Source organism: Octodon degus, unplaced genomic scaffold (genome assembly GCF_000260255.1).
Source record: "Octodon degus isolate 3935 unplaced genomic scaffold, OctDeg1.0 scaffold00372, whole genome shotgun sequence".
Taxonomy (NCBI): domain Eukaryota; kingdom Metazoa; phylum Chordata; class Mammalia; order Rodentia; family Octodontidae; genus Octodon; species Octodon degus.
In genome coordinates this window covers 686,445-701,211 of record NW_004524948.1, presented here as the reverse complement: position 1 = coordinate 701,211, position 14,767 = coordinate 686,445, and the positions used below count along the sequence as shown (strand labels likewise).

Genomic DNA, 14,767 nt, shown 5'->3' with positions numbered 1-14,767 from the left:
GGGAGGGAGGGAGGGAGGGAGAAAAAAAGAAAGAGAAGGAAGGAAGTCAGATTTTTAAATTTATGGGAAAAATTTTTAGCACCAAGCTATGAAAGGAAAAACTATGAAATTCTTCAGAAAAGTAAGCTGCTATAAAATAAATTGGCATTGTTAGGTACCATTAAATACCGATTGTCATGTTAGGCATCAATAAATAGAACACTTTACTCTTTGAAATATAAATTTGTACTACAATAATCAATTTATCACAGTCTCATCTTTTAGTAGAGATGCCTTAGCATCATCACTACAAAATATATACCCATCAGCTGATGCTATAAGATATACGACCAGCACTATCATCATTAAAATATTAATTATATAAACTTTATTAGAACTGTTCATGTCGGAGGATCCGTTGCCATCATGAATGACACAGTAACTATCCGAACCAGGAAGTTCATGATCAATTGACTTCTTCAAAGGAAACAAATGGTCGTTGAGGTCCTTCACCCTGGGAAAGCAAGAGTACCTAAGACAGAAATTTGGGGAAACTCGCCAAAATATCCAAGACCACACCAGAAGTCATTCTTTTTTTTTTTTTTTTTTTTTTTTTTTTGCAGAACTGGGGATTGAACTCAGGCCCTTGCACTTGCCAGGGAAGCCAGGGAAGCACTTATTCTGCTGAGCCATCTCCCCGGCCCCCAGAAATCAGTCTTGTGTTCGGATTCAGAACCCATTTTGGTAATGGCAAGACTGGCTTTGGCATGATTTATGAAGATTATGCAAAGAAAAATGAGCCCAAACGTAAACTTGCAAGGCACGACCTGTATGAGAAGAAAAAGACCTCAAGAAAACAGCAGAAGGAACGCAAAAACAGAGTGAAGAAAGTCAGGGGAAAAAAAAAAAAAAAAGAAAGAAAGAAAGTAAGTAAGTCAGGGGCACTGCAAAGGCTAACGTTGGTGCTGGCAAAAGCTGAAGGAGGAAAGATTCTGCAGTGCCTGTCTGCAGTGACTGCGACTTTTTTCACAAGAGGATTTAATAAACTGTATAACCTTCAAAAAAAGAAAGAACTGTTCATGTCACCCATGAAAGTTAAGGAGTTACCCAATAAATCTGATTTCCTTCCTAATAACCAATACATATGGAATTAAAAGATTAAGATATAGTTTGGACAGCACAAGTAAAATAGGTTCACTCTCCATCTAGATTTTCAGCAGAGTGATGCAACGACAATCACTGCGTACAAATAATTCCAATTAAATGATAAAATCTCTGGAGGAAATATGAAAATATAGTCAGAGAACCATGCCTTAGAATTGAAAAACAGATGCCACTACCAAGCTAAATATACTAGCCCATCAGTAGAGATCTGGACTCAAGTTCTTGGTTAAGAAAAAGCCCAGGGAAAATCATTTAATTTTGCTGAGTTTTGATTTCTGCATCCATAAAATGGAATAAAACTTTTGTTTTATATACTCACTGAGAATGAAAATCATAAATTAGAAAGAACTTCGTGATAATACTGCGAAAAGGGGAGTTTATAAATCATGTTTCTGAGCAGACTTGAAGAAACGCTAACTTTTGTACGGACTTGTACCTGAAGCAAGGAGTTTGATAATATAATTACTACTCTACAGCTTTACTGTACATTGCGTTATAAGTCAAAGGATAATGTGCTACATTTGAATGTAGATTCAATGCTCTTCAGTTCTTTGGAAAAAAAAAATTTTTTTTCTTTTCCTTTCTCTTTCCTGTCTCCTTTTTTTGGATGCTGAGAATTGAACTCAGGGTCTCGTGTATGTTAAGCACACACTCTACCACACTGTTGACCTTTACTGTCAACTCTCTCATATTGTTTATAAAAGCAAGATACCAAAAAAAATAAAAAATAAAAATAAACAAGAAACCAAGTTAACATCTTAAGATTCTTCTCTCTAAGCACATTGGTCAAGCAATGGCCGTGACTCATCCACATGGCTGACACTGACAAAGGTTCTACAATCTGAGGTACAGGATCTCAGGATAAATCCTGAGGGGATTTCACTGACCTTAGCAGACCCAAAAGCTACAAATCTTGTTGCATGGGTCCTGCTTTACCTTGGTCTTAACCATCCAGCAGAAAAGTATAAAAATGAAGTATGAGAAGTAAAGCCATGGTGTTATGTTGAGCTGTAGGGGACTCAGGTCAACAATTTCTGACATTGCCAGTTAAACAGAAGACCCAATACTACTATGGACTACTGGACTCTTTTAGAATATTTTGCTGAGTTTACACACCTATAATATTCAAATAATGGAACTTAACAAAAAAGGGGATACAGATGAATGTCTGTTTTGTATCTGTGTATTCAGAGTGGTTAGGATAGATATATAGTTACATTCTCTTAACGAATAGAGGGATTTGTTCTAATGGTGTTTGTAAATAGGATATCAAGTTTGCATCCTGTACAGCAATTAACCACTATGAAGAATGTATGCAATGTGTTAATTATTGAAACTGTCCTACCCATTTGGTTTGAAACTATCTCATTGCTAGTTGTTTCTCAATAAAATTATGGGGAAAAAAAAGATTCTTCTCTCTAAAACAGCAATATTCAACTTCCCTATTCCTAGGAAACACGGAGCAAACAAGTGGAGGTAAAACTAAAGAAAAATATGTTGGGCCAGGGAGATGGCTCAGTAGAATAAGCGCTTCCCTGGCAAGCACAAAGGCCTGAGTTCAACCCCGGTTCTGCCAGAAAAAAGGAAAAATATGTTTACAGATTTAGCTCTAATTTGTAACCTAACATTACTGTCAAATCCCTTTAAACTGTGCATCTCAGCTTGGCAGCATAAGCACCTCTCTAGCAAGTACAAGGGCCCAGGTTCAATCCCTGGTACCACATGCTGTGCAGGCCTGAAACTGGCCATGGTGGCGCACGCCTGAATCCCAGCGCTGAGGAGACTGAGACAGGAGGATCACTATGAGTCCGAGATGCATAGTGAGACCCTGTATCCAAACATTAAAAGAAAATAAAAATAAAAAATAGACTTTGCATCTAGAATCAATACCACTTTTTAAAATATGACAAAGTATGATATAAACCTATGCAAATCATAAAATTACCTCTGCTCATTAAGAGATTTTAAAGGACTTCCAATTAGAATTTTTTTTTTTTTTCGCGGAACCAGGGGTTGAACTCAGGCCCTTGTTTTTGCCAGGGAAGCACTTATTCCACTGAGCCATCTCTCCAGCCCTTAAACGTTTATTTTAAAGTAAGCACAAGTACAGATGAAAAAAATAAAAGTAAAGGGTGAGGACAAATGCAAAAATGAGTGGCTGTGAAGAGAAAAAAATGTTTACATAATAGGAACCCAGACTGTAGGCCTCTATGGTGGCACACACTGTAATCCCCGCATTCAGGAGGCTGAGGCAGAAAGACTGCTTTGAATTCAAGGCCAGCCTGGGCTACAAAGGGAGTTCAAGGCCAGCTTGAACTGCATAGCCAGACCTAGTTTCAAAAAAACAAAAACGAAAAACCAAACTATTCTCACTAGGAAAGAATAGTATTAGAAATGTGAGGGAGACTAAAGATAGGAGGGAAAAAAAGGACAGGAGAACTGGCTTTTTATTTAAAGCACTGTGAGTGAAATACATTATATGCCAAGAGATACAAAATTTGTTATATATCAAACAAAAACATTCCTAAAATGTGGCAATTTTCCTTCTCACCAACATTTTCCAATTATAATAGTCTGTCTGTACTCTTACCAAGTATACTCTTACCAATAAAAAGCTAAAATATTCAAGTTACTAAAAGTGGGAATTTAATTTTTTGACGATGTAAGACAAATATATTGAAAACCTTTTGCTAAAATGTCAAACAACAGAAATGCATTTTGACTTTAAAAGGAAACCAGAATTGTCTTTGAACAAAACCTGTATTTGAACAATAAAGGTCATAAAGTAGAGTTACAGGAAATGAGAATTAGTTAACTCTCCATTTTAAATGATGTGAAAGAAATGTTTAATGAACTGTATAAAATCACAATTAAATAAGATTTCACTCATTTCCTTCCATGTAATTGAGTCTCTCTAGTAATGTGCGTCAGCTGGGAGCCACTTACTTCCTAGCTGAGTAGGAGGCCTTAAAGAAACATTTCATCCCTTTTCCTGTCTTGGAAATAAGAGAAAACCACATCATGAAGGTGGGGGAAAGGGTCATATTTTGAAACAGGATGCAGGAGACTCTACAAACAGGAGAAAAATCTAAGCAAGCTCTAGCAGGCCTGCTTTCCGCCTTCAGTTGTGGGGACACAGCCCTATCAAACCAGATCATAGTAGCAAAGGTCAAACTTTTATGGCTATGATTCCAACACTGTACACTAATCTCATAATACGACATTATTTGGTTTTGTTTTGTTTTTTTTTTTTAATTTCAGGGAAGGGCCTACAATGTGTTCAGGGTCTCACTACTAGATCGGACTCATAGTGATCCTCCCGTATTGGGTCAATTAAAGCTAAGAGCCGGAAGCTTTCATTTCTTTTCCAAAGTTCTACAGTTCTTTCATTTTCTGATTACCAGAACCTGTGTGTATATACCTCCTTCGTGTGCCCTACCATGACAGGTGGATTTATCTTTAGTGAAATAGTGAAAACCACCTTTTCTTTTTTTTTTCTGTATTTTAGATAAGGGTCTACAGGGTGTTCAGGGCCTCACTACTAGATTGGACTTGTAGTGATTCTCTTGTTTTCAGCCTCCCAAGAGCTGGGATTATAGGCGCGCCACCACACCCAGTCTCAATTGCCTTCTCGGCGTGCCCCCGGGGGCGGGTCTGTCACTGCAGGCCCAGGGTTCAAATCCCCAGCCCCTGCGCCTGCTTGCAGGGGCTTTAATCCACTGAGCTATTTGACCGGCCCTGAAAAGCATCTTTTCTGCACTGAATAAAAGATGATCTTTTTTGCATGATGGACTTTAACACAAAAGAAGCATAAAAATTAACAGTGAGCCACTGAGCTTGGCAAAAATGTTTTCAGGTTTTTAGAATTCACTGTGGAGTTTTGCTTACCTAAGATAGCCATAAAAGCTATGTAGAAATTCACTCATGCTGGAAGACTAATTTGATAAAGAATAGGGTTTTTTTTCTATTTCACCTATTACATTGATTCATTTTAAAATATTTCAACATAAGGTTTATTCCATCTGAAATTCAGAACCTTTTTTGTTTTTACATGTACATAAAGGCCTCTTCTACCAGGTACCGAAGAAACATTTTAAGAATTCAAAGTAAAAGGCCCAAGAGGTGGCTCAGTGGAATAAGCACTTCCCTGACAAGCGCAATGGCCTGAGTTCAATCCCCGGTTCCGCCAAAAAAATAAAGAAGAATTCAAAGTAAACTGTATAAATAAGAGTGCCTCCTGGAGAAAATCTCTCTCATAAAAAAGAAAAAAGAATAAAATTAATGTTAACAATCATATGACTTTTAAAAATCAGACCTTCACTTGCTTAGCAAGCACAAGGTCCTGAGTTCAATCCCTGGTACTGCAAAAATAAATAAATAAATAAATAAATAAATATAAAAATCAGGGGTCGGGGAGATGGCTCAGTAGAATAAGCACTTCCTTGGCAAGCTCAAGGGTCTGAGTTCAATCCCTGGTTCCGCCAATAAAATAAAACAAAAGAAAATAAAGAAAAAGAAAAAGAAAAATCAGACCTTCAAGGGTTGAGAGTAATAGCTTGGCAGTAGCACGCAGCATGCCCTGGATCTGTGCCTGGCACCAAATCAATCTATCTACCAATCAATCAATCAACCAACAATGGACCTTCAGCATTCTGTTGAATGTTTTTCACACCAAGAAAACTAGCATAGTATCGTATATGCTTTTTCCAATATAAGAGAAATTTTGTACAATGTGATACACAGTTGAATAAATACCCACACATCTTTGTGAAAAGCGCTACAAAAAAATGGTTACCTATAAAGAATGGATGTCTATAAGAACAGGTCCTATCCACATCATTTAGGTTATGTGAAGTCACACCAAAAACAGTTCACCATTCTTACTCTTCTAATTTAAGTAATTATACTATCCTTTGGGTGAGTGAAACTGTTAGTTCAGGAAGCCTGGAAAGAGATGAGGAGGTGTGAAATAATACTCCAACAATTCCTTGAGTACACAAAACTGGCCAATTCCAAAATGAGGTAATTCTTACACCAGGGAACTATATTCACTGACATTTTTAGTTTACTCATTTTCTAGAACTTCTTAGATCTGTAATTTAAACGTATAAAAAGTAATCCAATGCTAATACTAGATGTAACTTCCCTGTCAGCAAACACAACAGTAAGAGAAACAAAAAGAATATGCTTGGGCTGGTGAGATGGCTCAGTGGTCTAAAGCACCTACTTAGAACAAGCTTAGCAAAGCACAGGGACCACGGTTCAATTCCCCAGCACCACATGCCAGCCAGCCCCGCCCCCTGGTGGGCTGAGCTGGCCACACACACACACACACACACACACACACAAATAAATAAATAAAATTTAAAAATAAAATAAAATCACTGTAGATAATTTAAAAAAAAGAATATGCTTTTTACTAGAGATGTTTTCATTCATATTCTCTTTAATTTTAATATTAAATTTACTACCTTCTCATCAGTATGTTATTATTCAAGAGATACTTTCATGGCTGTTTCATTTATTTAGAGAACACATTTTTTATTCATTTATATTAAAAAATCTATTTTGTTTATACTCTTTAAAATCAAATCAAATTCGGGGCCGGGGAGATGGCTCAATAGAATAAGCGCTTGCCTGGCAAGTGCAAGGGTCTGAGTTCAATCCCCGGTTCCGCAAAAAAAAAAAAAAAAAAAAAAAAAATCAAATCAAATTCAAAAAAGTAAAAATAAGACAAATATAAGTTTATGCTGTTGCTTTAATGAGTGAATTATCCTAAGTAACCAGGATAGGAAAAAAGAATGTACTAGAGATCGAAGCAAAGGTTCCATACCACCCAGTGTTTTGGGTACTAAAAAGTGACACAGTCACATATTTTGAAATGTTAACTGAGACCGGGACTGCGCTTATTACTGTATGCAATAATTTGAGGTTATACCTAGAAGAGACAGAAAGGGTCAACAGTCAGCAGGATAAATGAGTAGATGAACTAGAGAATAAAATAGAACTCAGATGAAGAAAAAAGTACAAGAGCAATTAAAAATTGAAGCCTAGAGAATAAACTGAAATAAATAATGTGAAAGGATCCAATGAGAACAGTTAACAGTAAGCCCAAACTGACATTGAGAAATTTGTAGGCATCTGATATACACTAGAAAGTTCATTAATGCAATTGTATTTAACCTTTAAGAAGTGAGGTAACCATCAGTACCACTGCCATTTTTCACATGAGAACTGCGTCTCAAAAGTGTTTTGCCCAAGACCAACAGCTACTAGTCAAAAACAACACGGACTACATACAAACCAGACATGAGTACAAAGCTGGTTTGCTGTATTCTTTGTCAAGCTAGCTCTCATTTCTCAGGGGAAAATGAAGCAAATAAAATATAAATTATTTTTCAAGGTTAAATTAAATACAGGAGCCAGGGTGATAGTTCAGTAGATAAAGCGTTTGCCTGGCAAGCACAAGGGCCTGAGTTCAATCCCCGGTTCCTCAAAAAAAAGGTTAAGTTAAATACATTTTTCTCTTGATCTCAGAGTTATCTCTTGAAAAAATAAATAAATCTGCCATCTTTCTCTCTTCCTCCAACCCCCAAAGTGGCTGTGGGCGGGGGAAACATTAAAATTGAAGCTAAAACTGAAGAGCACAAACAGCTGGAAAAAGCATCATGACAAAAGGAGCTAATATTAGTAGAAGTAATATATCCCATTTTGAAAGTTTTATGTTCACAGTTTAGATGAGAGAACAAATTAGGAGTGAATGAGGATTCATAAGGTTCACAAAACTGCCTTATCTCCACCCTTCCCTCATCCTTTTTATTCTCCTTTTTCTGTCAGAAGCTATCATTTTTATCAGTTTCGTGTATATCTTTCTAAAATGTCTTTATGCAAAGTATAATTATTAATGTGCTATTTGTTCCATTTCATATGTATGCGTATCTTTCTAGAATTTCTTTTTGAAAAATATAATTGTTTCTTTGCACAACTTCTTTGTTGTAATTATTGTGTTTATAATATAATTATTATTTACATAATTATTAATGTGTTTATTTCTTCCTTTTCAGATAGATAGAGGGATAGACAGATACATAATTTGTCACACAGTGTATCTTGCTTTTCTCACTAATACTATGGGAAGAATTTTAAAAATAAAAAGGCATTAGAAAGGTTAATCAGCTCAGTGGACTAAAGCACCCTCACCAGGGTGAGATCCCCAGCGTGCTGTGCCAGCCCCACCCCCAGGGCACGCTGAGGCAGCAATTGAGACTGGGCATGATGGCATGCACCTATAATCCCAGCACATGGGAGGCTGAAAACAGGAGGATCACTATGAGTACGATCTGTATAGTGAGACCCTGCCGACCCTGTACTAAATACATAAAAAATAATAATAAAATAAAAATAAAAAAGCATTAGAGAATGGGATAGTTTTTGAAATAAAACTAAAATCTATGCTGAAAAATATAATTATGCTAGCACTAGCAGTACTGAACAGAAACAGTACAGTATTACACAGCCTTTAACCTCAAATCATCGTTTCAGTTACTCAAACTTTCAACTAACAAACATTTGTAAATTATTGCATTTTGTAATCTGATGGCTTCTTTCCTTTAAATTTCTCAAGTAATAAACAGGCATAAATAACTTCTTATTTTAGGCATAAAGTTTTCCTTTGGTTCTAAACGTTACCATTTACTATTGTAACAGGATTTTTCAAGTATAGATCTTTTAAAAAAATCTGTACATCCTTAAGGAGTACAACATGATATTTTATCTAAACCCTCACAGCAAAATGATATCCAGTCAAGAAAATCAACATATTTCTCTCTCTACATAATTATCTTTACTTTTGTGCTTAGAGAACCTGAAACCTACTCCCAGCAAATTTCTGGGTTATAATACAATATTATTATTTGTAATCATCATGCAGTATATTGTCTCTACACTTATGGCTTTGAATCCTAGTAGATCTTTGAATTTCGAGCCTAAATGCAGAGGAATCAGAAAACAAGCAGGCAATAATTTATTACAGTAAGTCCAATGTTAGAAAATCAAAGTATTTAAAAGGCAGAAAAATGTCTAACAAAAATTTCATTCTTTTCATGTATAACAAATGGTGCCATATGGTACATTGAAAATCATAGTGATACAGTGAAAGAATAACTGTTAACAAACATTGGAAATTATTAATTGAAAGAAACAATCATAGCTATTATACTAGGGAAAGAGGAAAAACAGGAAAGGCTGAATATCTAAAGAAACATTGGTCAGCATCAATGAACAATGGATAAAATAAGTGGTCAGGAGCTGGGAGCCAGACAGAGCTTTCAGTCTCTCCTAATACAGCTTCCACAAAGAGAGGCCTCCTGTTACCTGACTTCATTAGCAAAGAGTCAGAACATTTGTCATAACACTAAATGAGGCATAAAACAATGCACAGAATTGGAAAGTTCAAAGCAAACTACACTTACCTTCCCTGTTAGAACTGAAGGAAATTCAGTATCAAACTTGTTGCTCAAGCCAAACCTTAAAAACAAAGAACAAAATATATTCTATCCAACATATTTAACCCTTTCCCTTCTTAAAAAGTCACAAACCCATGCATTTTTCTTTTGGTCTTCCAATTTAAAATGCATCCTAAACACGAATGATTTTTAAGTTTCATGTACAAGTTTAAAATACATTTAATTAAAATAGTTACAAAAGTCCTAAAAACATTAAAACGTGTCATGAAAATAGTCTGAATGACATTTATAAAAGTAATTTTTTTACTATTGATTCAAATTAATAGCAACTATTGCCTAACAAATGTTAAAGTAGAATTTCAACTGCACCTATAGCAAGAGATTAAAAATTAATAACTTGGAGAAACTACTGTAATAGATCTAGAAATGACATAAATTCTGACCAAAATACTTCTTTGTTAAAATCTGTTGACTACTGGAACTCAATGATGGGCAGTATGTAGGAAAGCATTATACTATTCTTTCCACTTTTGTGGATACATGAAAATATTCTCAATAAAAAGTATGCTCTTCAGGCTGGGCATTGTGGCACAAGCCTATAATTCCAGCACCTTGGCAGCTGAGGCAGGAGGATCGCTATGAGTTCGAAACCAGCCTGAGCTACAAAGTGAGTTCAAGTCCAGCCTGAACTGTACAGTAAAACACTGTCTCAAAAAGACCAAAACAAAACAAAAGAGTTCCGCCAAAAAAAAAACAGAACCAAAAAGTCCCTCTTCCCTCATTAACATAGCCTTTGGAACTTTAGTTGGACAACCTGTGATTAGATACTCTTCATATACTCAAGGGTTCATCTTTATAAATGGCTTTCATGTGCTCAACCAATTTTGAGAAAAGACCCCAGCCTCTATGGCTTTCTCTTCCAGTATACACACTGGAAGAGAAATCTGTAAGTCAAAATAAATTTTATAAGCCTTTGCTTGTCTACTTGTTGATTTCAGCAGAGATACCATAGGTCACTTTCTGACTGTTAAATGATACCGTAATATTATAGAGGCTACAATTTTAGATTAGTGGATACTACGTTGTAAGCAAAAAGGGAAAGACACTGATATTCATTAAGGAACTCCATGTTAGGAAGGCAGTAATCGATACTAGTAGCTATGGACTTAATAGGGTAGACAGTGTGCTAAGAAACCACATGGCTGCAAAACTTTGAAAGCCTTCAAGTACTGTCCACTGGGCATGGTGGTACACACCTATAAACCCAGCACTTGGGAGGCTGAGGCTGGAAGATCAGTATAAATTCTAAGCCAGCCTGGGCTACAAAGGGAGTTTAAGGCCAGCCTAAACTGCATAGTGAAACCCTGTCTCAAAAAGATAAAAAAGCCAGGGAGATAGCTCAGTAGAATAAGTGCTTGCCTAGCAAGCGCAACAGCCTGAGTTCAATTCCCAGTTCTGAAAAAAAAAAAAAAAAAAAAAAAAGCAAAGTATTGTCACTCCCACTGTTTGAACAAAGAAACTGACATTCAGGGAAAAAAAAAATTAAAAATTTAAATGAATTGCTCCAGGCCCTGTATCTATCACATAAGTGGGAGAACCCTGAATCAAATGATGACGCAGCCTTTACATCCGCTGTCATATAGTAAGCTCCCTGAGAACAGAAACTGCAGGCTGGTTACTTCGCTGCTTTCCATTAAGCTCAGTGGCATCCTGGACTCTATTTAGTAGATGTTTAAGAAAAGTTTGCGGCATAATAACTTACTATTCTGCTTGATTCAAATGGCAGCTATGGTTCTATACTAGATACCAAATAATCTTTAAAATGTTTAGAATTCTTTTATTATTATCAAAACTCTTAGTTACACTTGCTGTTGTGGCACTTTGTCATTTGTCAAAAGAACTTTCCACTGTCCAGTTCCCTGATAGCCCCTCCTTCCTTAACCTTTTAAAATTTGATTTTTTTTTTTTTTTTGAACTGGGGATTGAACTCAGGCCCTTGCGCTTGCCAGGGAAGCGCTAATTCTGCTGAGCCATCTCCCTGGCCCCAAGGCAGACATGAGACTCGAACCTACAACCTCCTACTGTAGAGCCTAATGCATAAACCACTAAGCTATCTCTGCAGCTTAAAATTTGATTTTTGATGTGATTACTTTATAGAAAATAATATTTTGTGCAGTAAACTTATTCAGAAAGACAAGTTCATCTTCTCTTATTTCTTGCCAAATTCAACATTTTCATCTAAGCCCAAGTTTCTCATCTTTGCAGTCATGACACTGTTGATCATACCGTTCCTAACAATCTCACTCTTTTCATCCTGCCCCAACACTCACCTTTTCCCGAAACTTAGCTTTAATTCATACGCTTCTTTTCCTAAGGGAACTATTACAATCATCTAAATAATGGATCTATTATCTCTAGTGATATATATTTTCAAACATGTTCTAGTCCCTCATCTTTAAATGTACAATGAGGGCTGGGGAGATAGCTCAGTGACATAAATGTCTGCTTCACAAGTATGAGATCCCGAGTTTGATTCCTGGTATCAAATAAAGAAATAAATGTACAAAGAAAATCTTCACTTGGTTATTTTGCTACAAAATAATACAATTTCAAGTGAAACATCTAAAATCAAGTATTACCCTTTCTGGAAAACCAGTTTCAAATCTTCTATCTCTGTCAATGGCACATTACTCTTCCTTTAACCTAAATCTTGCAGTCACTTTTATACCTTCTCTCTCCTTCCTTTTTTACCTTGCTTCAAAGTAGGTAGTCCCGGGCCAGGGAGATAGCTCAGTAGAATAAATGCTTTCCCGGCAAGAACAAGGGCCTGAGTTCAATACCCAGTTCCACAAAAAAAATAAAAAATAAAAAATAGAGAGACAAAGTAGGTGTTCCCTAAGTCCTCTCACTTAGCCTTCTAAAATCCTTGACATGATTCTTGCCTTTCCGGCCCCAGTGTCACTTTGGCTGTTGTCTTTGCTCGTAGAGTTTGTTTGTCCCCTCTCTCTAGTTTAAATGCTAGTCTCCAAGTCTAAAAGTCAAGTTCTAGCCTCCACTGTAATGCCTTGAATGCACTACTAATCTATCTTATGTAATTCACTAATCAATAAAATATTGTATTTTTTCTTTGCTGCTCCATATCAATATTCTAATGGCAATTATCTTGTTAGCTTTGAAAATAAAGCTTATATTTTGTTATCTCTACTCTTCACAGAACTTACCTCTAGTGCTCAAGTTCTCAAGAAATATCTGAGGAAATAACAACTAATTTTCTTCTCTATATAAAAAATAAAAAGGAATTATCTTTTGTAATAAAAAAGTACATTAGAAATGGTAAGGAAAGTGGCATCTCAACTTGTAAAATGCTCCCCTATTATCTACATATGGTCAGTGCTCAGTATCTATGGGAGACCAGTTTCAGGCCCCACTTCGAACATCAAAATCCTCAGATGTTCAAATCCCTTATATGAAAACAGTATAGTTTTTGCATACACCTAGACACATCCTCTTATATACTTAGAATCACCTCTAGATTACAGTTACTAGTGAAATGTGGATGTTATGTACATAGTTGCCATACTGTATTGTTTGAGGAACAGAAAAAGTCTGTATACATTCAGGATAGATATAATTGGGCAGGGGCTGGGGGTGTAATCTACAATTGGTTGATTCTGTATATGCATAAGCTGTGGGTATGGAAGGTCAATTCAGAGCCACACCAAAAAGTGAGAAGAAAAACAAAGCCTAATGCTCTTTCATAATTTTGGCCAAAAGTAGCAATCTTGTTCTTGTGCATGAGGCACTTAACTTTCTTCTTTAGAAACTCAATACAAGAGGGCTGGGGAGAAGGCTCAGTGGAATAAGCACTTCCCTGGCAAGCGTAAGGACCTGAGTTCAATTCCTGGTTCTGCCAAAAAAAGAAACTCAATACAAGAAAAAACTCAAAGATCTTTAGGCCCAAGAGTTTTATTTATTACCTGCTAAGATAATATTGAAATGGCTACTACTGAAAAAAAAACTCTCATCTCTGTTTGATAAACAAACCATTAAGTTAAAAACTTTGAATTCAGAGATCAGACAAGCTCATCTACCCATTAGTCATCTGTGACAGACACTGGCCAAGATGTGGTACTCTTGGGCATTAAACAGGCACCTGGGGGCTATATAAATGGTCACTTATCAATTTTAGTAAACATACAATTTATTATGTGCTTGAAGCTCACCCAACTAGTGGTTCTCAATTACTGTATTTTTTTTGTCAAGTGCCTTCAACATCAAAATGTTTAACTTTTTAACACGATTCTTTGGAGTAAAGAAAACTGAAGTAAACAATGCGTCCTGTGACTTGTTTTCCCCTCTTCTTTCCTCACTCCTCACTGTTCTTAATCTTTTCCAAAGTAGGTGTATGTGACCCTTTCAAAACCTTGTACAAGTTAAAGTTCATGTGCTCAGACTGTTTAAAAAAGTATAATACTTTTTTCCCCCTGTGGTGCTGCTTGGCCTGCAGGTCTGTGTAGGGCCGCGGACGCGGGTCTATATTACACAGGATGGGTTTTGTTAAGGTTGTCAAGAATAAGGCCTACTTTAAGAGATACCAAGTGAAGTTTAGAAGACGACGAGAGGGAAAAACTGATTACTATGCTAGGAAACGCTTGGTAATACAGGACAAAAATAAGTACAACACGCCTAAATACAGGATGATAGTTCGTGTAACTAACAGAGACATCATTTGTCAGATTGTTTATGCCCGTATTGAAGGGGATATGATAGTCTGTGCAGCATACGCACATGAACTACCAAAGTATGGTGTGAAAGTTGGCCTAACAAATTATGCTGCAGCATATTGTGCTGGCCTGCTGCTGGCCCGCAGGCTTCTCAATAGGTTTGGCATGGATAAGATCTATGAAGGCCAGGTGGAGGTGACTGGAGATGAGTACAATGTGGAAAGCATTGATGGCAAGCCTGGTGCCTTCACCTGCTACTTGGATGCAGGCCTCGCCAGAACTACAACTGGCAATAAGGTTTTTGGAGCCCTAAAGGGTGCTGTGGATGGAGGCCTGTCTATCCCTCACAGTACCAAACAATTCCCTGGTTATGACTCTGAAAGCAAGGAGTTTAATGCAGAAGTACATCGGAAGCACATCATGGGTCAGAATGTC

At 36.6% G+C, this 14,767-nt stretch overlaps 1 protein-coding gene across 1 annotated transcript in view; it reads right to left on the bottom strand.

Moving 5' to 3' along the window:
* The window catches only part of Chic1 (cysteine rich hydrophobic domain 1), a 91,761-nt gene that overhangs the window by 69,467 nt on the left and 7,527 nt on the right, over positions 1-14,767 (bottom strand). The window contains exon 2 of the mRNA XM_004648232.2: positions 9,615-9,669. Coding sequence (XP_004648289.1) covers positions 9,615-9,669 — 55 coding nt within the window. The remainder of the gene's footprint in view (positions 1-9,614; positions 9,670-14,767) is intronic.